We start from the raw sequence: 23,842 nt of genomic DNA on the forward strand, positions 1-23,842 counted from the left end.
GCACATCCCTGTTGTATACCAGTGGTAATGTTGGCTTGTGATCACAAAAGCAACTCTCCATCGTCACCCTCTGCCTCCTATTACCAAGCCAATTTACCTTTAATCTCATGGGCTAGATTTGTTCAAATATGGAGATTAAAAGGTGACCTTGTATGTTTATTGCACCTTTCACAATCTCAAAATAGCATGAATTTCTTTAAAAGTATAATCAGTGCTGAAATACAAAAGCAACCAACTTGCACACAGTACTATCCCTTTGAAGCAATGATGAAATAACCAGATGACTATATTTTTTCTTAAGTCATTTTAGGTTGGGTTTACATCATGGCCAGAATATTCTGATCCAAGGTGCCATGGGATCTTCTTGAATTTCATGTACTTCAATAAAAGAAAAGCAGGCCTCATTCAAAAAGTTGGCACATCAACAGAAAACAAAAGAGTCAATTTATATTAGAATATTCTGAGCCAGAAGATAGCTATCATGAGCAATGTCTGATTTATAATCTTAATACCGCAGTCTAATTTGAATATAAAATATTCCTTGAACAGACTTATGTATGTACCAGATAGTCAAGGGAAAGCCAACACATTGAAATAGGGATGTGAATGGTCAGTTTTGTTTGAATAGATACTTAATGAAGAATTGTTTCACTTTAAATTTAAATTTTCTCTGTTCTGGTCAAGCACAAGTTATGGCTCTGTTGCCAGCATTGTCATTTCAGAAAGTTAGGCAATTCAGATCCTACTTCAAATACTGAGAGATTTCTATTATACACAGCCATTTATAAACAAAACACTAAATTAATAGACTGCCCTCTCAGACATAGATAAGAAAGGGATCTGTATTATAATGCAGCATTTTTCTTTTGCTATTTCAGTTATTTCAAAAGCTAATAGTACAGTTCTTAGAAAGTAAAGTCTTGTTGATTAGTAAAAGTAAGTTATTTAATGTTGCAGACAAGAGTAGAAGAAACAATTATGGAGAGTTATGAAAAAGACTTGTACATGCTTTAAACATATTTAAAATAAATGAAATATCAAAGAACAGACATCCTTTGGAATAGAACATAACAATATTGAGATAACTGAGTTAACAAGTAATTAAGGTAAATCTTGAACTACACTTTTCAAATTTAAGCTTCAGTAAATGGATCCAAGGGCTTTGTTATATTTTTGCTCAATGCATGAAGTTGCTCCACATTTGCACTGAGCTCTCTTTATCTTATCTCCAAGTTTGATAGAGCACAGAATGTTGGCAGAATATTATAGCAGTCAGTTGCACGAACTGATCTATATGTATCCCAGACACAGTCAAAGCTTCCTTTGACTATAAAAGGAAGCAGGAGCAAGAAGACAAGAGCCACAAATCTAATCTAATTTTTGACACTTTTTTTTAACCTATTTATAATCTGAAAAGGAACAAGCATCCTCGTGATATTGCTGAACTCCACAGATAGCTTTCATCAGTGTTTGTATTTTCTATGTCCTGGACATATCTAAAACAGGCTTTAAAAATACAATTTTACAGATTAACATTTTGCAGGAGTTGCCTGTCAGAGTCAGTGCTGCACAATTGCTCCGCAAAAGGAGGTGTAAGGCGCTCCTTCTCTCCAATAACCTGGAGGTCACCCTTGGGCAAGGTGTAGAACCTATTTAGCCTCCCAATCAGGGTTATATAAAGCTATGGATTGCAGATGGTGGATGGTTTTTACAAGCAGATTCTACAAATTGGAATTTATGGTTATAAAACTAAAAACGCTGGGCAAATGAACCTGTGGATCAATGGCCAAGATTACCCATCCAGTATGGACACTGCAAATGAAGACAACAGGAAACCACTTCAGTATTTTCCCTTATATAATCATGAACTCAACATTAACAGTCTCAGCTCAAAGGAGAACAAGGGAGGCAACAACCACAATTCGGAAGGTCAGAGATCGTGACGGATGGAGAGACATGATCGCCCACGCCTAATGGTAAAGCCTCTGAATAAATGCCTGCAAGAATGGAATCTTATTTAAGGAAGGAAAATCAAGAGGGAACAGTAACTGTATAAGTGCCGGTAAAGGTAAAGGTGTGACATAATCTAACATTTGGTTGTATTACAAGATTTCTAGACTCAATCAGCTTTTCTATTTGATTTTTTAAACACTTCACTATGAGGAACATTTACAATTCCCAATTAAACAACAAAATTGGTTCCTTGTAAAATAATGGAGAATATCTATTAATACACATATATACACAAGCTTATATAACATACACATATATATCAATATATACAATGTAGATACAATATTATATTCATGCATAATTGTGACAAGACAATTATAATTGAAGCTTTTGTTGACAAGTCATGAATGGTTTCAGATAGAATCAAATACCTGCTGGAGTTGAGAACTAGAGGAGATCTTATAGAAACATAAAATTATAAAAGTAGATAAAATAGAGGCATAGAAGTTGTTTCCACTAGAAGGCAAGAGTAGCAAAATGGTCTCAAGATTTGGAAGAGTAAATTTTAGACAGAGATGAGGAGGAACTGTTTCTCCCAGAGAGTAGTGAATATGTGGCATTCTCTGCCCAAGAATCAGTCAAGAATGTTTCATTAAATACATTCAGACACAGAGGATAGGAGGGAAATTAATGGTTATGGTGAAAGATCGGGTAAGTGAAACTGAGTACATGGCCAGATCAGCCGTGATCTGATGAGTTTCTTGTCATACACAAAAGTTAATTGCACATATGCAACAAAATCCTTACTTGCAGTAGCCAAACAGGATACACCAACTACAGGATAATAAATATTAGGGATAGATAAATAAATATTCACAGATGCAGTTAGAGCAAGAAAAAAAAAGTGGTGTTTCAACAGTTTTTATTAAATGGTGGAGTAGGCTCGATGGGGAATTCTGCTCCTATTTCTCATGCCCTTACTACTTCTCTCCTTTCTGCCTTTGTCCTACACAAGTTACTCTCAAGTTGAGTCAACAAGCCTCCCAAGAGTTGCCAATAGAATTCCAATTTGGACAACAGAAGCACAAATCCTCACTAAGAAATTAAAATTGACTGACATCCAGAGTGAATATTTATTTCCAGTTCAGATCTATATTTTTATTAACAATTATTTATTTTGCTAGGCCTCTAATTACAAAATCAAGGAGTGTATGGAAAAAGCATTTCTTTTAAAAAAAAATTTAAAGACTGAAGTAGATAGCATTTATTGCCTTTTCCTATTTGCCCTGGAGGTGATTCTTGGAAAGCAATTTTCAACTTTTCAAACCCTTCTCATGCAAGGTAGAAAGATCCATGATTTAAACCCAGCCGTAATGAAAGAACAACAATACATTTTCAAGTCAGGATAATGGTTCAGAAGAGAACCAGTTTTACATGCTGCCTCAACCTTCCTAGTAGTAGAGTTTGCAGTTTTAGGTCATTAATGTATCCAGGCTAATCATATAGACTGCTTTATGTTCTGAAGACTTGCAAATAGAATTGAACATTGTGTAATCAAACCCATCTCCACCCTTCCATCATAAGGAAGGCACTAATGAAATAACTGTGGATAGCTGGGCCTAAGATAATGCCCTGTAGAGCTCCTTCAGCAATGTCCTGGGCCAGTAACAACAATCTTTATATGAAGTGTGACTGGTCATTGCATGCTTTCCCTTGATGCTGATTAGCCTCAAGGTCATTTCATGTTACACTTATATAAATACTGCCTTGATGCCTAAGACAGTCAGTTTCACCTCACCTTTCAAATTATTAGGGCTTTGTTTGAACTGTAGCCCACCTCACTGACAAAAGACAAAGGAGGAAAAACCCAACACCCAACCCCAAACAACAAATTTTCCCCTGCAACCGTGTCTGCGTGTCCCGCATCCGGCTTGTCAGCCACAAACGAGCCCGCAACTGACGTGGACATTTACCCCTCCATAAATCTTCGTCTGCGAAGTCAAGCCAAAGAAAAGAAAGAAGAAGCTGAGATGAGGCTTGGAGCCCAGAGATTCTGCCAAAACCCAAATTAGGCATTAGTTCAGCACATTGTTTTTGTTCCATGTTCCAACATCTAGAGGCTTGTGCCTCCATCTTCCATAACTTTGTACCACTATTGTGGTAAATTAATCAGATTGGATTTGTTCTGCTTTTTGTGGAAATTACATACCCAAACAAGGTTCTACATTGCTGCCCATGTACTGGTGTTGAACAGCTCAGCTTGTGCCACAGCTAGTTTTACAAAGCACATCTTCAGTAGAAGTGTAAGGACATTGTCCAAAAAAGTCTTTTGTGTCCAGAAATATAAGTAATTTCTTAATATCGTATAGAATGAATCAAGATGGTTGAGGCTTCTGTGATTATGTGGATCATTAGGAGGAAATCTATATGAACCAATCCATTCAGTACTTCTGTCTGAATATGGTTAACAATACTTTAGTCTCATCGTTATCATTTAAGCCAGACTCTATATCATTTTGAATGGATATACTTTCAGGGTCTCCTTCTCCTCACCCCCCCCCCCCAATTAACTATTAGTTGTCAACTATTTAGATGGAGTTGGCTGGACTGCGAAATTTTGTTCTGATCAACTGTGGGATTTTTCTGTCAGCAAAACAGTTTAAGTAAGATGTAATCTTTTTATTGTGAAATATTAATGCAATATACATGATATACTTCAGCTTTTGTTTGCCATAAAGCAAACAATGAGTCAGCATGAGCATTGCCCAGTGCCCCTAACAAGAGGAGAAAGGAGAAGCAAAGCCAAGTCGCTTCTGAGACACAGTGTCCATGTATTCGCCTCCAGTGTTCCCATAGTCTCTTCAGCTGCACACACTGGTTCACAAACCATCAGCAAACTGAGCTACAGATCAAAACCTCTGATACAATCAGATACACTTGGTTCTGGTCCCAACATGACTTCCTATACACCTTATTGAATCAGATTTGATTCCCAAGTTTGTAAAGGTAAGGACACACAGGACAATAATGTTAATGATATCAGAGTAGTACATTTTGCTGCTTCTATTTTCCAAAGCACCTCATGAATGCTCATTCTTAGCTGACAATCGGCTGAGTTTGCCTCAATTAGCAGAATGGAAATCCCACCAATACTGTATGTCTTTGATGTGAGGACACACAGTGTTCTCATTAGAAGGATTGAGATCAGGAGTTGTTTGCATATGCCATGTAACCAAATAAATTTTGAGGACTGCCAAATCTACTCCCTTACCTATGAACTAATGCACTGCCATCTTTGGTAAGACTGACCAACAGGTAGGGGAAGACATGCCCAGAGATCATGATAGAATTATATATTCTCATCAACTAAGGGTGCTCGGTCTGCAAGGTATAATTCTGCGATTAAGGCCTATCAGGCCAATTCTTGAAGCTGTCCTCAAGTTAGACAAGGTGTAGTCAAACTATGGCCCCCAGGCCAAATGTGGGCCCATTGCCCATTTTTAAGTGGCTCATGGTGAATTTAAAAAAAATAAAATGGAGTGTGGCCAGTTTGAACACAGTCTCTCACAATAAATTGCTCTGTCTGTACATTGCACTTCTTAGTTCAACACTAGACGATGCTGCTACTTTGAATAATACAAGGTGAACCATTGCAATGTTACTCATTGATAAAAATGTTTGCCTCAGTTGATTAAACTTGGTTGAACTGAAAAGACAAAAACTAGCAAAGGAATTCCAAAAATTTCATACGGTAGGAAAGTGAATATTTTTTCACAGAAGTCAAGGAAAAATATGTTTATTTGATTTGTGAGTTATCTGTTAACTTTAATAGCCCATCTACAAATTAACACATTATATCATAATCATTAAGGTGGACATTTGGGCCATGAACTGTATTGACTGAGAGTTGTAGAGGAATGTTAGAGGCTGCCTTGTCCCTTTCTTGATCTTTTCTCCTGTTCTTATTTTGCACCCAGCTTTTTATTCTGCACTGCTTTTGGAATCAGAGTTTTATTCAGATTTATTGTCAGAGTACATACATGACATCACACAACCCTGAGATTCCTTTTTCCTCCAGTTGCGGTAGAATTGCCGCTAATTGGTAGTGCAAAAAATAATCTGTACACAGCGTAAACATGAAAACAAATAAAAGAACTGTAAACAGATAACAAATGTGAACAAACTGACTGTGCAATACAGAGAGAACAAAGAAAATCAATCAATAAAGTGCACAAGAGTCCTTAAATGAGTCTCTGATTGAATTTGTCATTGAGGAGTCAGATGGTGGAGGGATAGCAGTTATTCCTGAACCTGGTGGTGCATGTTTTGTGGCACCTATACCTCTTTCCTGATGGCAGCAGCAAGAAAAGAGCATGTGCTGAGTGGTGTGGATCTTTAATGTTTGCTCCTGTCCTCCGTCAGCAGAATTCCCTGTAGATGTACTCAATAGTGGGGAGAGTTTTGCCTGTGATATCCTGGGCTGTGTCCACTACGTTTGGTAGGCTTTACGCTCAGGGGTATTGGTGTTCCCATACCAGACCGCATGCAGCCAGTCAGCACACTTTCCACACCTCTGTAGAAATTTGCCAAGATTTCTGGTGTCATACCAAACTCCTGAGGAAAGAGAGGTGCCGACGTGCTTTCTTCACGATGCCATTGGGCGTTGGGTCCAAGAAAGATCTTCTGAGATAGTGACTCTAAAGAATCTAAATTTGCTCACCCCCTCCACCTCTGATCCCCCAATGATCACTGGCTTTCCTTTCCTGAATTCAACAATCTGCTCCTTAGTTTTGGTGCACCATTCAATCAAATTTTCAATCTCCATCCTGAATGGTGACTCAACTCCTTCCTTTATACAACCCACCACTGTGGAATTGTCGGCAAGTTTATAGATGGCGTTATTGTTGTACCAAGCTACACAGACATAGGTGTAAAGTGAGTCAAGCAGGGGGCTAAGAACACAACCCTGTGGTGCTCTGGTACTGAAAAAGATTGGGTGAGGAGAAGTTCTTAACAATCTTCACTGATTGTGGTCTGAAGCTGAGGAAATCCATTTTCCAATTACACAATGGGGTGTTAACTCCCAGGTCCCGGAGATTGCTCATCAGTTTTGAGGGGATGATGGTGTTCATTTAAAATATTTTCATTTAAAATAAATTTAAGAGCAGCAGATACAGAAATGTCGACTGTAATATGTGAGCACATCAATACACTACTGCAATGCCAACAGTTAAACTGTTCAGTAGTGTTGTATAGATATTTTGATTGAAAATGAATTTTCGATAGCACTGGGTATTCCTGTCTAAAAACACCTTGCAGTGTAAATGGTTGAAAACTGCCAGGCTTCATATTGTTTGGCCCATGACTCCTTATATTTACCAGTATGTGGCCCACAACCAAAATAGTTTAGCCATCCTTGGGTTAGACATTTGTGTCCATATGTTCTTGAAGGAGACTTTGCAAGATGGCAGTACACTCAGCATCCACAAAATGCCAAGTTTCTCCAGCACATTTGTGCATTGTACTCAATATCAGCATCTACAGATTTCTTGTTTAACTACTTTGTAAGATTAACAGGGCTGGTCTTGCTGTACGTCAGCGCCCAAGATGGGATTTATTATTGAGGTTATGAACCATTTTAGGAGATTTAAGAATGATACTACTGCAGGAGCATACCAAGCAATGACAGCAGATTTTTCTCTCAAAAAGATATTAGCAAATCTACTTGAGCATTTATAGTATTCTGCAGTTTCTTGGTCATATTTCTTGTCAATATTTCTTAAATATTTTTCATTTCCATGATATTTTTAACTGAAAATAAACTTTACAATGGCAACGGTGGGATTTGAAGTTTCACTTCTCGAATGTTTGTTTAGGCTCCTGGGGTATTAGTACCCTGTACTCATACATCAGAGTACTGTGTTATATGCATGATAGTGCAGAACAATGTAAATTTTAAATAAAGGCATCTTGCTACTGGATAGTTAAGAGGAACAATAATGTCTTATGTTTGATTTACATAGTTGAATGATGCATTCTGCAGTCTGGTTTTTACTGATTCACCATAAATATTTTGCAAAAACACACGAAAGGGGTCTTGTGGTTGTGAGGGGAGGAGAAGAACAAAAATTAGACACAAATCTACTGAACTTAACAGAAAATGCAGTTACTGTGCTATATGAATGGTCAATTCATCACCAATGTGACTTGAAAATGTTTTTCTTCCATCTCCTTTCCTTCTTTACTGACCCAGTATAAAAATAGTTATCTCAGGTTCTTTATCATCAATTGGAATGTCTTCCAAATTATGAAAGTGAAGTTCCAACAAATCAATCAAACAAACTTGACACATTCTTACTAGTTATCCATCAGCAAATGATTCATTTAAATCATTGCTTGAATTTAAGGCCAGAGGGAAGAGAGAAAAGTTACTTTTGGTCAATTAATCAATTTCATTATTTCGGGATCACTAAGAAAAGCCCATATCCAAAGTTTAAAAATGGCTGATACAAATGTGAAATGTTATCAGATATGTGTAGTTTTCCAATCTTACATTGTGCATTTCTATAAAGTAGAAAGGGGTCTTGTAACTGGAAGTCCAAGTCCTTGGTGATTGGTTCAGTCCGATTTTCCACATTCAACCTATTCATGATGGTGAAGCCATGCCTGGGAGAAGCAGACCTAGAATCCAAAAAAGAAAAGGGAAAATTAAAATGCAAAAACAAAATTCTCTCTCTGCACGCATACAAACTAAATGCAAAAGATGTTGTGCCACATTGATGTGCCACCTTACAATTCACGGTAGTTACAAAAATAGTCACTTTCTTCGAGGTAGTCAGCATATCCTTGTGCATGAGCGATCGTGTTTCACAACTCTGATAAGTGTTTTGAAGAGGTGACCAAAAGAAATGATGAGGGAAGGGCAGTGAACATGTGAGCATGGGAGTATGACACAGAACTGAAATGCTTGGCTACTGGGAGGTCTCTGTCACTGGTGCAGATGGAATGAAGGTGCTCAGTGAAGCGAGTGTCCAGTCCTTCTTATGTAAAGAAGGCCACAAAGGAAGTACCAGATACAGCAAATCAATCAAGAAGGTGGGGGGGGGGGGGGGGAATGGGGGGTGGAGAAAGAGGCTGGGAAGAGGAGAGCAGTTTAGCAGAAATCGGAAAAAAGTTGGTTAATGCCATCTGCCTGGAGTGCCCAGACAGAAAATCAGGTGTTGTACCTCCACAGGTGGTCTTGGTGGGATAATACACAAGGCTATGGACACACATGTGAGACACTGCATCTGGGGTTCCCTTTGTGGCCTTCTCTACATTGGAGAGACTGGATGCAGTCTGGGAGATAGGCTTCGTTGAGCACCTTCACTCTGCCACACTCTGACCTCCCAGCAGCCAACCATTTCAGTTCTGTATAACACAAATTAAAGTTATACAAATTAAAATTTTGTATAATAGTTACAATAATCCATAATGCAATTCATTGCAGGCCTTTAGAGTATTCACAAATCATAAACCAAAATTATGAGAAAAATATTCACTCTCAAAGAATTTGTAGTAAATAAATCACACAAAATTTATTTTTTCTCAAGTTGACTTGTTTGGTGCACATGCAGACATTGTCGCATTGTGTTATGGAATTTCATGTTATGGTCAATTTTCTAGGTATGCAATTTCACATAATATAGAAGTCACCTGTCGCTGTATGTATACAATAATTAACCTGTGTTCAAATATCTGTAATGTTCACAACCAACTTTCTGTTCTCATCTTGTGTCACTTGATGCACATTCAGGTGTGACCGTATTATGGAATAGCATGATATGGCCTATTTTCTAGGAATGCAATCCCCATCCCTAAAAAATAATGTTCTCCTGTAGATGTGTGCAAATGATAAGTGAATTAAGTCTGTGTTAAAAGAACTATATTTATTACCAACATTTATATGCACTTCATGATGTTACAATATGATTTTAAGTATCAGTCTTATTTGATGATAAACAAATTGTTTATCTATTTATTTGTTTTTTTCCTGAAAGAGTAACTTTATTTAGCTTTCTCTGAGTTAAGCAAAGGCTCTTCCATTGATTTTATTTCCCTACATGTTGCTCAAAATATTACTCGCTCTTGTGGAGAAGGCAAGATCCATGTAATTCAGTTATAAAATGGCTGGGGTTTAAATATTCTTTCTTTGGCTTGGCTTCGCAGACGAAGATTTATGGAGGGGTATGTCCACGTCAGCTGTAGGCTCGTTTGTGGAAGTCCGATGCTGGACAGGCAGACACGGTTGCAGCGGTTGCAAGGGAAAATTGGTTGGTTGGGGTTGGGTATTGGGTTTTTCCTCCTTTGTCTTTTGTCAGTGAGGTGGGCTCTGCGGTCTTCTTCAAAGGAGGTTGCTGCCCGCCGAACTGTGAGCCGCCAAGATGCACGGTTTGAGGCGATATCAGCCCACTCGCGGTGGTCAATGTGGCAGGCACCAAGAGATTTCTTTAGGCAGTCCTTGTATCTCTTCTTTAACCAGAAAAAGGTGAAATATAAATTTCATTACATTAGCCAATACTTTAAATGGATAATCAAGAAACATTTAAGATACAGAGCATAAAATTTTGAATGAAATGAATCAGCCAAATAATATGTTATTGTGGCGGCTCACAACTTGGCAGGCGAACCGGCCCCGCTTGTAAGCTACGTGGCGGGGCAGCCGACCAAAATGGCGCCGTCGGGGGTGTTCCTTTCCTCCCAGCACGGGGCTCAGAAGCCCGCGTTGGGGGATCACGTGACGCCCAGGTGACGTCAGCGCTCTCCACCGTGGTTCTCAGCCAGGTACGGGCTTGGAGTATAAGTACAGCACAGCAGCCTGCAATAAACCAGTCTGCTCACTGAGCTCAACCCGTCTGGTTGCGTGTGTTCCTTCAGGAGCAGAGTAGCTGCTGCTACAATTGGTGACCCCGACTGGTTCAAACGTCTTTGAACCCATCATGAGTGAGCCTGGGTCAGCTCTATACCTGTGAAACTGCCTGGATTCTGGGTTCAGGAGCCGGAGACCTGGTTCGGTCACGTGTAAACTCAGTTTCACCTCCGCCAGATTTCTTCCGACATGACCAAATTCGACCTTGTGATCACTGCCCTGGACCAGGCCACCGCCAGACGCGTACTACACCTCGGTCAGCACCCATCCGCCAGAGACAAGTAAGAGACCATCAAATGAGTGTTTACCGGATCCCTCGGACTATCCAGACACCAGCATGCCACTCGGATGCTGCACCTCGACGCCCTGAGGGACAGGTCCCCGATGGTGCTGCTGGACGAGATGTTCGCGCTCATGGGTGAGCACACAAACTGCCCACTCTTCGAGCGCATTTTCCTCGACCATATGCCCAGGGACATCCGGCCGCTGCTGGTCCAGAAGAGCTTCACCGACACAAGGAAGGTCGCCCAGAAGGCCCAAGAGCTAAGGCTCGCATGATTCCTGGAGGGCTCAGCGGTCCAGCAGGTCACGAGGCATGGGGACGACCATGCCAAGCCCGCCCCTAGCGCTGCAGTAGAGCATCCAGCCCCTGAAGGGGCCCCCAAGAGCATAACCAAGGCCACAGGATCCACTTCAGGCCACTGCTTCTACCACCAGTGCTGGGGAGCCAAGACTCAGAAGTGTCATCAGCCCTGCTCGTTACAGGGAAACAACCAGGCCAGCTGCTGTTAATGGCTGCGGCGGCTGGCCAAGGACACAGCCTTCTCTACCTATGGGACTCGGGTCAGTGGCCGGCGGTTCCTCGTTGACACTGGAGCCCAGATCAGCGTCATCCCAGCCACGGCCGTCAAGTCCAGAAACCGACCTCTTAGACCTCCCCTCTGTGTGGCCAACGCAACAATAGTCCAGACGTATGGAGACAAGACAGTCCACTTCCAGATCGGCATGGAGGTTCACCGTCTCGTCCCTCCCAACTGCCATCCTGGGTGCAGACTTCCTCCTCGCACACGGGCTTCTGGTGGACATTAGAGGTAGACGCCTGGTGGATGCCCGTACCTTCCAGGCCGTTCGCCTCGACGCCACGATCAGCACCAGAGACGAGTTCTAGCGAATACTGGTTGAGTTCCCAACACTCCTCAAGTCATAGTTCTCCGCTGCCTCGCCGCGCCACGGGGTGTTCCACCACATCCCAACCCAGGGCCCACCAATTCACACCAAGGCAGGCCAGCTCCTACCTGACAAGCTCCAGGTGGTGAAGGAGGAGTTTTTACACCTGTTGGAACTGGGGATCATTCGGCATGGGCCTGGCCGCTCCACCTGGTACCAAAAGCCTTCGGTGGCTGGCATCCCTGGGGAAATTATCGACGGCTCAACGAGGCAACAGTTCCTGACTGTTACCCCATCCCTCACATCCAAGACTTAACGGCCAACCTGGCCGTTTTCTCCAAGGTTGACCTGGTTGCGCGGATATCACCAGATCCCGGTGTACCCTGAGGACATACCCAAGATGGTCATTATCACCCCCTTTGGCTTGTTCAAATTCCTGCACATGCCGTTCAGGCTTAAGAATGCCACTCAGACCTTCCAGCACCTCATGGACTCGGTGGGCAGGAACTTGGATTTCGTCTTTATTTATTTGGACGACATCCTCGTTGCCAGTAAGGACCAGGAGCAACACAAGGCCCACCTACACGCCCTTTTCTCTCGGCTGGCCGACTTCAGCCTTACCATTAACCCGGCCAAGTGCCAGTTTGGGAAAGAGTCCATGCAGTTCCTGGGCCATACCATCACGGCCGAAGGAGCTAAGCCCGCCGCTGCGAGGGTCACCGCTATCAGGGAGTTCCCACGCCCGGGCAGCCTCAAGGGGCTGCAGGAGTTCGCGGGTATGGTCAACTTTTATAACCGCTTCATCCTGGGAGCTGCGCACATCATGCAGCCGCTATTCGCCCTCATTGCAGCCAAGCACAAAATGTTCGCTTGGAACCCAGAAGCCTGCACCGCATTTGAGGCCACCAAGGACGCCCTCGCTAAGGCCACCATGCTCGCCGCCTGCACACCGAATGCATATGGCACTCTCTGTCGATGGCTCTGCCACAGCCGTCGGTGCCGTCCTGGAGCAGCAGGTGAATGGACATTGGAAGCAACTGGCATTCTTCAGCCGCCTGCTCCACCCGCCGGAATGCAAGTATAGTGCCTTCGACAGCGAGTTACTGGGCATGTATCTGGCGGTGCAGCATTTCCACTATTTTTTGGAAGGGAGGACTTTTACCATCTTCACCGACCATAAACCCCTCACCCAGGTGCTCGCGATGACAAAGGATCCCTGGTTGGCCCGCCAGCAGCGTCACCTCTCCTTCGTGTTGGAGTTTACCACCGATATTTGGCACAAGGCGGGGAAGGAAAATGTGGTTGCCGATGCACTATCGCGACTGGCCATCTGCGCGCTGATGCCCGGCCTCGAGTTTGACCAGCTTGCCCGGGACCAGAAGTCTAATGAGGAGACAAGGGCCTTCAAGACCGCCATCACTGGCCTGCGGTTCCGAGACCTCCCGACTCAGAGCGGCGAAGGCACCAGCCTGTGCAATATCTCCATGGGCACCCCACGACCAGTGGTTCCCCAACAGTGGCGCAGGCATGTCTTCCGTCACATCCATGACGTTTCACATCCGTCCATCAGGTCCACGGTCCGGATGGTGCCAGAACGGTTCGTATGGCATGGGCTGCGGAAGCAGATCGCGGGCTGGGCCAGAACATGCACCCATTGCCAGAGATGTCCAAGGTGCAAAGGCACACCAGGGCACCCGTACAGGAGTTCGAGCACGCCCGGGAACAGTTCAGCCACATTCACGTGGACATCGTCAGGCCCTTACCTGTTTCCGATGGTGGACCACACCACTTGCTGGCCAGAGGTGAGCCCGTTGCCAGATGCCTCCATTGACCCCTGTTCCTGACCACTCTTGCATGGTTGAGTTACCTGGTTCGATGTTCCGGGTCACCTCACCAGCGATCGGGGCACCCAGTTCACATCTGCACTCTGGGCACAGCTCACCCGCAGGCCAATCGATTGGTCGAACGTCTGCATCGCTACCTTAAGTCGGCACTCATGACCCGCCTCACCGGTCCCAACTGGGCGGACGAACTGTCTTGGGTGCTCCTGGGCATCCACTCCACTCCCAAGGAAGATCTGCAGACGTCATCTGCTGAGCTGGTCTACGGTGAGCCACTGGCACTACCTGGTGAGTTTGTCAACGCACCTCACAATCTCCAGCGGTTGCCGCACAAACTACTTCCTCACCTCAGGGCACGCTTGGATTCGTTCGAACCCCCACCGCCGCCCAGGCATGGCACCTGCCCGTCTCACGTTCCCGGCGAACCGCATTCCGCAGAGTACGTTTTCGTTCCGCGGGGCCCGTCCGCGGCACCTCTGCAGCGACCATACGAGTGGCCATACAGGGTTGTACAGCGTTCCAGCTCCAGGTTCACACTGGACATTGGCGGCAGACAGGAACTGTTTACCATGGACAGGCTGAAGCCAGCACACCTTGATCCCACTGAGCCCATGATCGTAGCCCAGCCCAAGAAGCGAGGCCGCCTGTGGGGGGGGGGGGGGGCGGCTGACCACTAGGCAGGTGAACCGGCCCCGCTTGTAAGCTATGCGGCGGGGCAGCCGGCGAAAATGGCGCCGTCGGGGGTGTTCCCTTTCCTCCCAGCACGGGGCTTAGAAGCCCACGCTGGGGACCATATGACGCCCGGGTGACGTCAGCACCCTCCACTGCGGTTCTCAGCCAGGTCTGGGCTGAGAGTATAAGTACGGCCCAGCAGCCTGCAATAAACCAGTCTGCTCACTGAGCTCAACCCATCTGGTTGTGTGTGTTCCTTCAGGAGCAGAGTAGCTGCTACATTATGGTGCTTTTGTTACATTGTCTGAACTTTTATATTATAAACTAATCTCAACATATATGATAGATATGGGGTGGCATGTGTAAGGGATAGTGCAATGCTATTACAGTGCTTGCAACCTGAGTTCAAATCCAGCGCTGCCTGTAAGCAGTTTGTAAGTTATCCCCGTGTCTGCATGGGCTTGATTTTTTTTTTTTATTTAGACGTACCGCACAGTAACAGGCCAGTTTATCCCATGAGTCAGTGCTACCCAATTAACCTCTATTTCCAGTACATTTTTTTTTAAATAGTGGGAGAAAACTGGAGCCCCCACGGAATACCCACACAGGCATGTAGAGAACGTACAAACTGCCTACAGATAGCGCAGAATTCGAACCCCAGTTCTCTGATTGCTGGCACTGTAAAGGTATTGCACTAACTGCTACGCCATCCATGCCGGGTTTCCTCCCACCTGTATGTCAGTTAATTGGTGCATTTGGGGAGCATGGGCTCTTGGGCCAGAAAGGCTTGACCTCTACTCATGCTATTTCAAATTTAACCAAGATTTAAAATACTTCTTTGAGGAATAAGCCAGCATCGCTCAACAGCAAACATTGGTATTTCACGGCATGAAGTCATAAATAAAAATATGCCAGTGTTTTCCCATAGTCTGCAACACATCGTACAACTACTCCCAATTTTTCCATTTATTGTAAACATTTGCAACATTTAGTAATATATGCCTGTAATGATCATAACCCAAACATCAGAACTGAAATTGTACTCCTTTTCTCAATTTCAACTTACGATTGAGTTTTTTGACAACTCGTTTACATGCAGAACATTAAATAGTTCATCATTTTCATTTCAAAGAAAAGCATGAAGTCCAGGTTGATAAAGCTTCAATAATCTGCCATTCATTTTTTTTTGTAAATTCCAATGGATTGGCTTCTTCCTTACTAGGTGCCAGTTCCTGTACTCCCTTATTATCCCTTTCAGGGTTCACTCAAAAAATTATATTACTGTGTAAAATTGAAGAAAAAATTAATTCAAAAAATTTGAAATATAAATAGGAGCAATATCCAATAGCCTAAAATGCTTGAAAACCTTGGATTATCAAAGTCCCAAGAATGCTGATTATTAGAGCTTCATTATATATTCCAATGCCAAAATAAGGGTATGCTGTTATAATGAATTGGCTGGCAGTTTGAAAACTACAGCAAGATTGCAAACATTTTGAATGTGTCAAAGTAGCTTGGAAAAGAAGTTTTTAAAAAGTGTATGGTATCCTCCACTTCACAAATAGGTGTTCATTTCAAGGCCAATCATTTTACAATGAACCCATGACAACAGCTTTGTTTTCAAACATAATGAAGCCTATGAACACTAGATCAGTTTAAAAGATGAGTTTCAAGAGGCATGTCATGCAAAAAGTTATGAATGCTGGAATTAAATTGTCAAAATAGTGAGATCTGTACAGAATAGTTAGAGAGAAATTGTGCCCAAAGAGTCAAGAACAGGCAAAACTCCAAAAGCAACAAGAGTAAGAATATTAAAATGTAGAATCTGAAAAATCTGATAGGAAGATTCAAGCCAATCAGTAGATGCATGAGAACCACAGAGAATAGGACATGAAAGTTTGAATTAAATATTCAAATACCCAAATTGTCCCAATCTTTTAACTATACTGATATTATGCTCCAACCAGATTACAAGCATCTCCAAATACATATAATGATGAAATCTTAGGCAATGTAGTTTGGTGTATTTTTGAAAAATGGTACAGTAGAAATAAAGCCCAATTACCTTGAATAAACAAATAGGGTTCCTTCAACATCAGTCTTTTCCTGTGAAGAAAAAAGAAAATATATAGTATTTAATGGTCATGCACTGTTGTGAACATGAAATTAACAGAAACTCTGGAGATAAAGTTGCTGTTAGCAAAATTCGACTAAAATGAAAGGGAACCTCCATAAAAGTGTAATGCTTCTTACGTACCAATTAACTAACCTCAGAAGAGAGATGAAAACATTTAAATGCAAAATGATGACTTAAACCCATATTCCACACAAATAAGCATCAATAATGGAACAGTACAAGAGGGGAAAAAAAAGCATGACACTAATTGATTTAAAACTGAGGAATAATGCTCTTACAAGCTCTTCATCTGCTTAGTACACAGCAAGAAATAGTGTGACTAAGGTAATGTAATGAAATGGTGAAGCTTCTTATTGTTAACTTTAATTATGTTATTATAGTTTGTAATTACTAAGCTCACATTTAATATGGTAGAATTCTGAAAATACAGACTGCTCGGGGATTGGATTGGTCTGGATTTTCAGAATTTCTAGATTCTCAGGCAGTACTTTTAAAATACAAATTTAAGGAGGAATAAAGCTGCACAGCTTGTGGGTGGAACATTTGCAGCTTCTACTGCTTGATGCCTCTTTTGCTTTCTTTAAATACTTTCATATAGTACCTTGTTTACGACTTTGTAATTTCTTTGTGATAAGAGTATTCTGCACCATGTGCGCAAGCAGGACATCTTGAAAACTGAAGTTATGGTTCTGTTCCACAAATTTAATAACTGTTTCCATGGACTTTTCGACTTTTTTCTTAATATCGTAAATTGTAACTTTCCGATGTTGTATTTTTCCATTAGAACAGTATTGCTCACACCACATTCTAGTTTCTCAATTATTTCAAGCTTGCCACTCATTTTGAAAGTGTTCTTTTTTCTCTACACAGTGCAAAATTTATTTAATTTAGGATCCATTATTATGGGTTTGCAAATGCATATGCTATATTTGGTGGTTGTTGTTGTGCATCTGTGGTGCTTACACATGCACGCCTGCTATATTTAAAAAGTTTGAGAGTTTTTGAATTCTTGGGTCGTCTGGATTTCTGGCATCCAGATTTTTGGACTTCTACTGTAAAATGATATATTTATGAAAATCAAAAACTGGATATGCTGGAAAACTGATAAAAAGAAAATGCTAGAAACAGTCAGTAGATAAGGCAGTATCTGTGGAAGGAGAAACAGCAATTCAGGTCAAAGTCCTTTTGCTACAATTGAGAAAAAGAAATATTTTTGTTGCAAAGAGGGAGGGGAAGAATGGATCAGACAAAGGTATAGAATAAGGCCATTTTTACAATGGAGTGAGGCTGAAAATGAAGTTATTCAATTGATAGGTCAATAAATGCAATGCAAAATAGAATAAATCAACATAAAATGCAATTCCAAATAGATTAAATGAACGTAAAAGCTAAGAAATGAGGACATAAGGTGAGAGAGTGAGGACACAAAGAGAAAAAAAATTATAAATATCATAGAAAGAAAAACCAAAGCAACATTATAAATGGATGACTTACAGCATAACTGGCCAGTTCTGAGATCAGGAAAGTGAATCATTTTAAGTTTTAGATTTTGATATAGAGTCTGAAAAAAGATGAGGTCCTGTTACTCAAATATATATTGGACTTCATTATATTGATGCAGGAGGCCACAGATAGGTGGATCAGACTGGGAGTGAAATGGATAATTAATGTTGTAAGTCCAAAGGAGTTGTCCCTGTGTTCCAAATACAGGTTCCCTGTAAAAATGTCACCCAATTTGCATTTGGTCTCTGCACAATAAGCAGTACACTAGGTTGGAAGACGTGCAAGTCAAAATACTGGATGGTGGAAAGGGAAAACGTAAAAAGAGACTTGTTGCATCACCTTGGAAGTAAATCTCAAAATTCTGTAGACACCATGGCTGAAGTAAAAACACAAAATGCTGGAGAAGCTCAGCAAGTCAAACAGTGTCCTTTATGTAGCAAAGGCAAAACTACAGAACAGACTTTGATGAAGGGCTCAAGCCCACCCTTTTCCACCTATGACCTGCCTATTAGCCTCTGCGCCTTACCCTGCCCCACCTTCCCTCTTCTCCTTGCCTTCCCTCTACCTTTTTTGATCAGGTGCCAGCCTGCTCTTTGCTTATACCCAAAATGCTGGTTATATTCCCTTTGCTTCCAACAGATGCCTCGAAACCTGAGTTTCTCCAATACTTTTGTGTATTGTATTATATTTTTAATATATATTTTTATTAAAAGGAACTAAATAAAAAAGCAGTATCAGTTAGATAAAAGTCAAAACTCCATAAACTGCCAGCAAATCAGGCAATCTCATCCAAGAAAACATGGCCAGGCTTCTCATCAAAACAGACACAAATCATCTCAAGCAAATTTCACTCACAGTAAGTTGAGATTTTTTTTTAAACATTTACAGACACCAAGGTAGCATTTTTAGCTACACAGATGAATGGAGGGTTGATCTTTTATTCATTATTAAGTGAACTCGAGTCTTTTCCAAATTGGAAATGAATGGTCAGAGACTGCACAATTGGATAGTCGACCATACCAGTGATTTGAATATAATACTGTTTTGTTCCCTTGGTAACAGATGGATGGTGCACCTAAAAGTTAACAGAGGAGAAAATTTGATGCATTGTAATTGGAAGGAGTCCCAGAAAAGAACAATAGTTCTTTTCTGGAAATATGTTCTGACCTATCCTTGACAAATTCAAAAAAGTAGCTATTGAGCTAATTAACAGTAACTGCCTGAATGTATAAAGTGAAAGAAAACATCTGACCCATATCATTTCTTTGAGCTTTAAATATGTGAAAATTACATGAGAGGACTCTCCATGTGCCTCATGCATTATAAACTACCTGAAACTAGGAATGACATGTTTCACATGTACCAAGATGCAGTTAAAAAAATTCAGACAGGTCAACACATACAAGATAGTGGGAAAAAAAAACGTGCAGATAGTAATGTTACAGACAGAAGGTCAGATAAAACAGTGCAAGGGCCAGACTGAAGTAGGGTTTGTGAGGTCAGAGATTATGTTTTACTTATGAGAGATCCATTCAATAATCTGATAAAAGCAGAAAAGTAACTGTTCTTGAATCTTGAAACTTTTAAAAATATTCTTGTAAAAGTTTTAAGATTAGTTTTAAATTAATAATGTTTCAGAAAGACGTTCTAAAATTAGCCAACTCTAATGTATTAGAGCCATCTCTCCATGAAATTAACAGAACAGCACCAAACATTAAAAAATTGTCAAGTTTATATTGTGTGTACATGCAATTAGTCCAAATTCCTGTTCTTTCATTGGACTCACGGTGTTCAGAATGCAGTGTGCTAGCATGAAGCAATTTTGCTGTTAGCAACTTCTGTATTTCCGCTTCCAAACAAGCACATGTAAATTCCAAATATTGCTGTGAAATTCTAAGCTATCATTACCCCACAAGCTCCTGATCAAAATTATCTCCAAATGATTGGGTCTGGTTTTAATTAATAATGATCTGTAATGTACCCATAAAAGGAAATATGCATTCATTCTTACTTATTAAAAAGTCATCTCCAAAAAACATTCTTCCCCCAATAAATTATAAAACTTCTAATTCCAATGTGGTTGGTGCCTTGGCTTTAAAAGACAGAAAAAGTAAATACCATAAACATTAACATCTGTGCTAAAGGACATCCATCACCCTGGTTACAATCTCTTCTTACTGCTCCTTTCTGGCAGAAATTCAAAGTTCACATTTATTGTCAGAGTACATGCATGTCATCACTTACAACCTTGAGATTCTTTTTTCCTGCAGGCCAGGCATCACCAGAGAACATACTCAACACCTGGTGATGTCTATGAATCACAGACTTCAAGCAGTCATTGCATGCAAGGGATATACAATAAAATATTAAACATGACTAGTTTAATTTACATGCCATTGCTATGTCCCAAATATTATGATGTTCTGAAATGATGGGAATATGTATTAAAAACGTGCTGTAATTCCTAATCATCAGTAATTGTAAACTGGACTCAAGAAGAAACAAATGTAACAAAAGCAAGAAATATAAACAAATTGACTGTGCAAATACAGGAAAAATAAATATTCAGTAATAAATAATGCAAAGTAAGAGTCCTTAAATGAGTCTCTGATTAAGTTTGTTATTTTTGAGTCTGATGATAGACAGCAACTGTTCCTGAACCTAATGGAACAAGTTTTGTGGCATCTATAGCTCTTGCCTGATAGCACCAATGAGAACAGAGCATATCCTGGGTGGGGATTCTTGATGATTGCAGCTGCTCTCTGACAGCAAAGTTCCATGCAGATATTCTCCATAGTTGGGAGAATTTTGCTTGTGATATACTGGGCTGTGTTCACTACCTTTTGTAGGGATTCTGCACAGGATCCATATCAGGATATGATGCACCCCCAGTATCCTCCATAATGTTTGGGACAAAGACATTGTTTTCCTTTATTTGTCCTGTACGCTACAGTTTTAAGTTTGTAATCAAATAATTCATATGTGATTAAAGTCCATATTCCAGATTTTATTCAAGGATATTTGTGTACATTTTGGTTTGACTATGTAGGAATTGCAGCACGTTTTTAATACATATTCCCATCATTTCAGAACATCATAATATTTGGGACATAGCAATGGCATGTAAATTAAACTAGTCATGTTTAGTATTTTATTGTATATCCCTTGCATGCAATGACTGCTTGAAGTCTGTGATTCATAGACATCACCAGGTGTTGAGTATGTTCTCTGGTGATGCTCTGGTGATGCTCTGCCAGGCCTCCACTGCAATCGTTTCCATTCTGCTCCTGTCTGTTTTGGAGGCTTGTCCCCTTTAAGTCTTCTCTTCAGTATTTGGAAAACATGTTCAACTGGATTTAGATCAGGTGACTGACTTGGCCATTCAATAATTTTCCCATTTTTAACCATTGAAAAACTCCTTCATTGCGTTAGTAGTATGTTTGGGATCATCGTCTTGCTGTAGGGTGAAGCACCATCCATTGAGTTTGGAGGCTTTTGCTCAAATTTGAGCAGATCAGATGTTTCTGGTCACCTCAGAATTAATTTTGCCACTGCCATTAAAAGTTACATCATCAATGAAGATTATTGCACCAGCTTATAGCAGCCATACATGTCCAGGCCATAACACCCTAATCACTATGTTTCACAGATGAGGTGGTATGCTTTGGATCTTGGGCAGTTCCTTTTCACCTCCACACTTTGCTCTTGCCATCACTCTGATAAAGGTTAATCTTGATCTCGTCTGTCCACAGGAGAGTTTTACAGAATTCTGCAGGCTCTTTTAAATATTTCTTGGCAAACTGTAATCTGGGCATCCTGCTACTGTGGCTAACTAGTGGTTTGCATCTTGCAGTGTAGCCTCTATATTTCTGTTCAATAAGTCTTCTGCGGATAGTAGTAATTGACATATCCACACCTGTCTCCAGAGGAGTGTTTCTGATCTGTCGGACAGGCATTTGGAGACGTTTCTTCAATTAAAAAAAAATGATTTAAATTTTATTGAATTATTTAAAAAGCTTTCCCCAAACCCTTGAGTCAATGTTAAAGTTATGTAAAGTATAAGTTATAAAACATAAACATCCATAAAATAGAAACAAACATAGCAGCAAAAATATCAATATAACGACCTTTTGTGTATATTTAGACCTCTAATAACAGAAAAAACTGCCGTTCATTAATATGCTTTACAACAACATCCACCACTATTCCCCCCCCCCCCCCCCAAAGAAAACCTAGATATTTGCCCCATTAAGACATGCATTCAAATACTTCCACTTTGGCCATATCTGAGGCCCATTCATGAAATGATGGTTTCCTCCCCCAAAATTCTTCCAACCTCTAAGTATAATTTGTCTTCTTAGCATTATACTTGTCTGAATCCAATTTATAGAGTATTTATCCCAAAATAACCCAAGTGTGTCTCTCAAGACAAAGAGTTTGGGGCAAAAGGGAATTTGAATACCTGAAACTTCACCAATATTCTTATGTATCATAATCCAAAATTCTTGAATTCTGGAACAAGACCAAAACGTGTACTAAGTTCCCTTTATCTGCCTCTCAGAGCCAGCATTCAGGATATTTTTCCAACACAATCTATATAATCTTGCTGGAGTCCAATAAAAATGGCGCAGAATCTTAAACTGAATTAGGCGCACACTCAGGTCTCTTGACTTTATTTTGACATATTCACATATTCTGCGTTGAAGATTAATAGTATTCCAAAGGTTAATTACCTTCCAATCATTACAAGTGCAAATCCCATTAAAATATTTTAAGCAATTTGATAAAATAATTAAAGCTTTTATTTGGAATGGTAAACACCCATGCTTGAAACTTGATTCATTACATTTGCCATTTGGAAGAGCAGGCTTAGGTTTACCAAAGTTAATGCACTATTATTATGCTTTTCCTCTTAAGCATTTAGCACATTGGTCTCTCCCTCCTGAGAGGGTGCTTCCTTGGTATCATATTGAGTCTTCTGCTCTTCCTCCTATCCCTCCATTACAATGTTTGTCTATCAAGTTACCTCCTAAGGCAAAATCTAACCCAATTATATCACTTATGCATTTGTTCTCAAATAAATTTGCTAGATTATTTAAATTTAATTCATATTTGTATGAAGCTTTGAATATTTGGATGAATCCAAAGTTGTGTATTGTTAAATCCCCCTTTTTCTGGAGGGAATGGCAAGGTATAATTAAATTGGGAGACCTTTATAATGGTGACAGTTTAAAATCTTTCAATCATTTAATCCAACAGTATGATATCTACACCAATGAAGCAATTAGGCATACCTTTTTTCCCCCTCATATTCTAATATGATGGCATATTCATTGTTGGTTATCTAATTGAACTAATCTCTTCTACTTATAACGTAAAATTTAAAAAAAAGAAAAAGAAAAAAACATTCTAATCCTACCCCTCCCAGTAATCACAGTCACCAGCAAATAATATGTAGAGAATAGAGTCTCGGCTCCCAGACGTCAGACAGAAAACCCCCAGAGTACGCCCACCTATGTATTCAAAATATGAAGATAGTCCATGAATGGGCCCCATATGTTGTCAAATTCAATCTTGATCTCTTTCTTTCATTCTTTTAAAAAATATTTTAATTGAGTTTAATATATAAACTTGCATTCAAAATTCAATGAGATATATAAC

The 23,842-nt window shown here is 40.7% G+C and overlaps 1 protein-coding gene across 1 annotated transcript in view; it reads right to left on the reverse strand.

The window, feature by feature from the left end:
• Positions 1-23,842, reverse strand: part of LOC138745966 (mRNA-decapping enzyme 1B-like) — a 49,190-nt gene that overhangs the window by 19,545 nt on the left and 5,803 nt on the right. The window contains exons 2-3 of the mRNA XM_069903595.1: positions 16,607-16,647; positions 8,507-8,634 (exon numbers count right to left, since the gene is read on the reverse strand). Of these exons, the coding sequence (XP_069759696.1) occupies positions 8,507-8,634; positions 16,607-16,647 (169 nt within the window). The remainder of the gene's footprint in view (positions 1-8,506; positions 8,635-16,606; positions 16,648-23,842) is intronic.

This window comes from Narcine bancroftii, chromosome 11, assembly GCF_036971445.1.
Source record: "Narcine bancroftii isolate sNarBan1 chromosome 11, sNarBan1.hap1, whole genome shotgun sequence".
NCBI lineage: Eukaryota > Metazoa > Chordata > Chondrichthyes > Torpediniformes > Narcinidae > Narcine > Narcine bancroftii.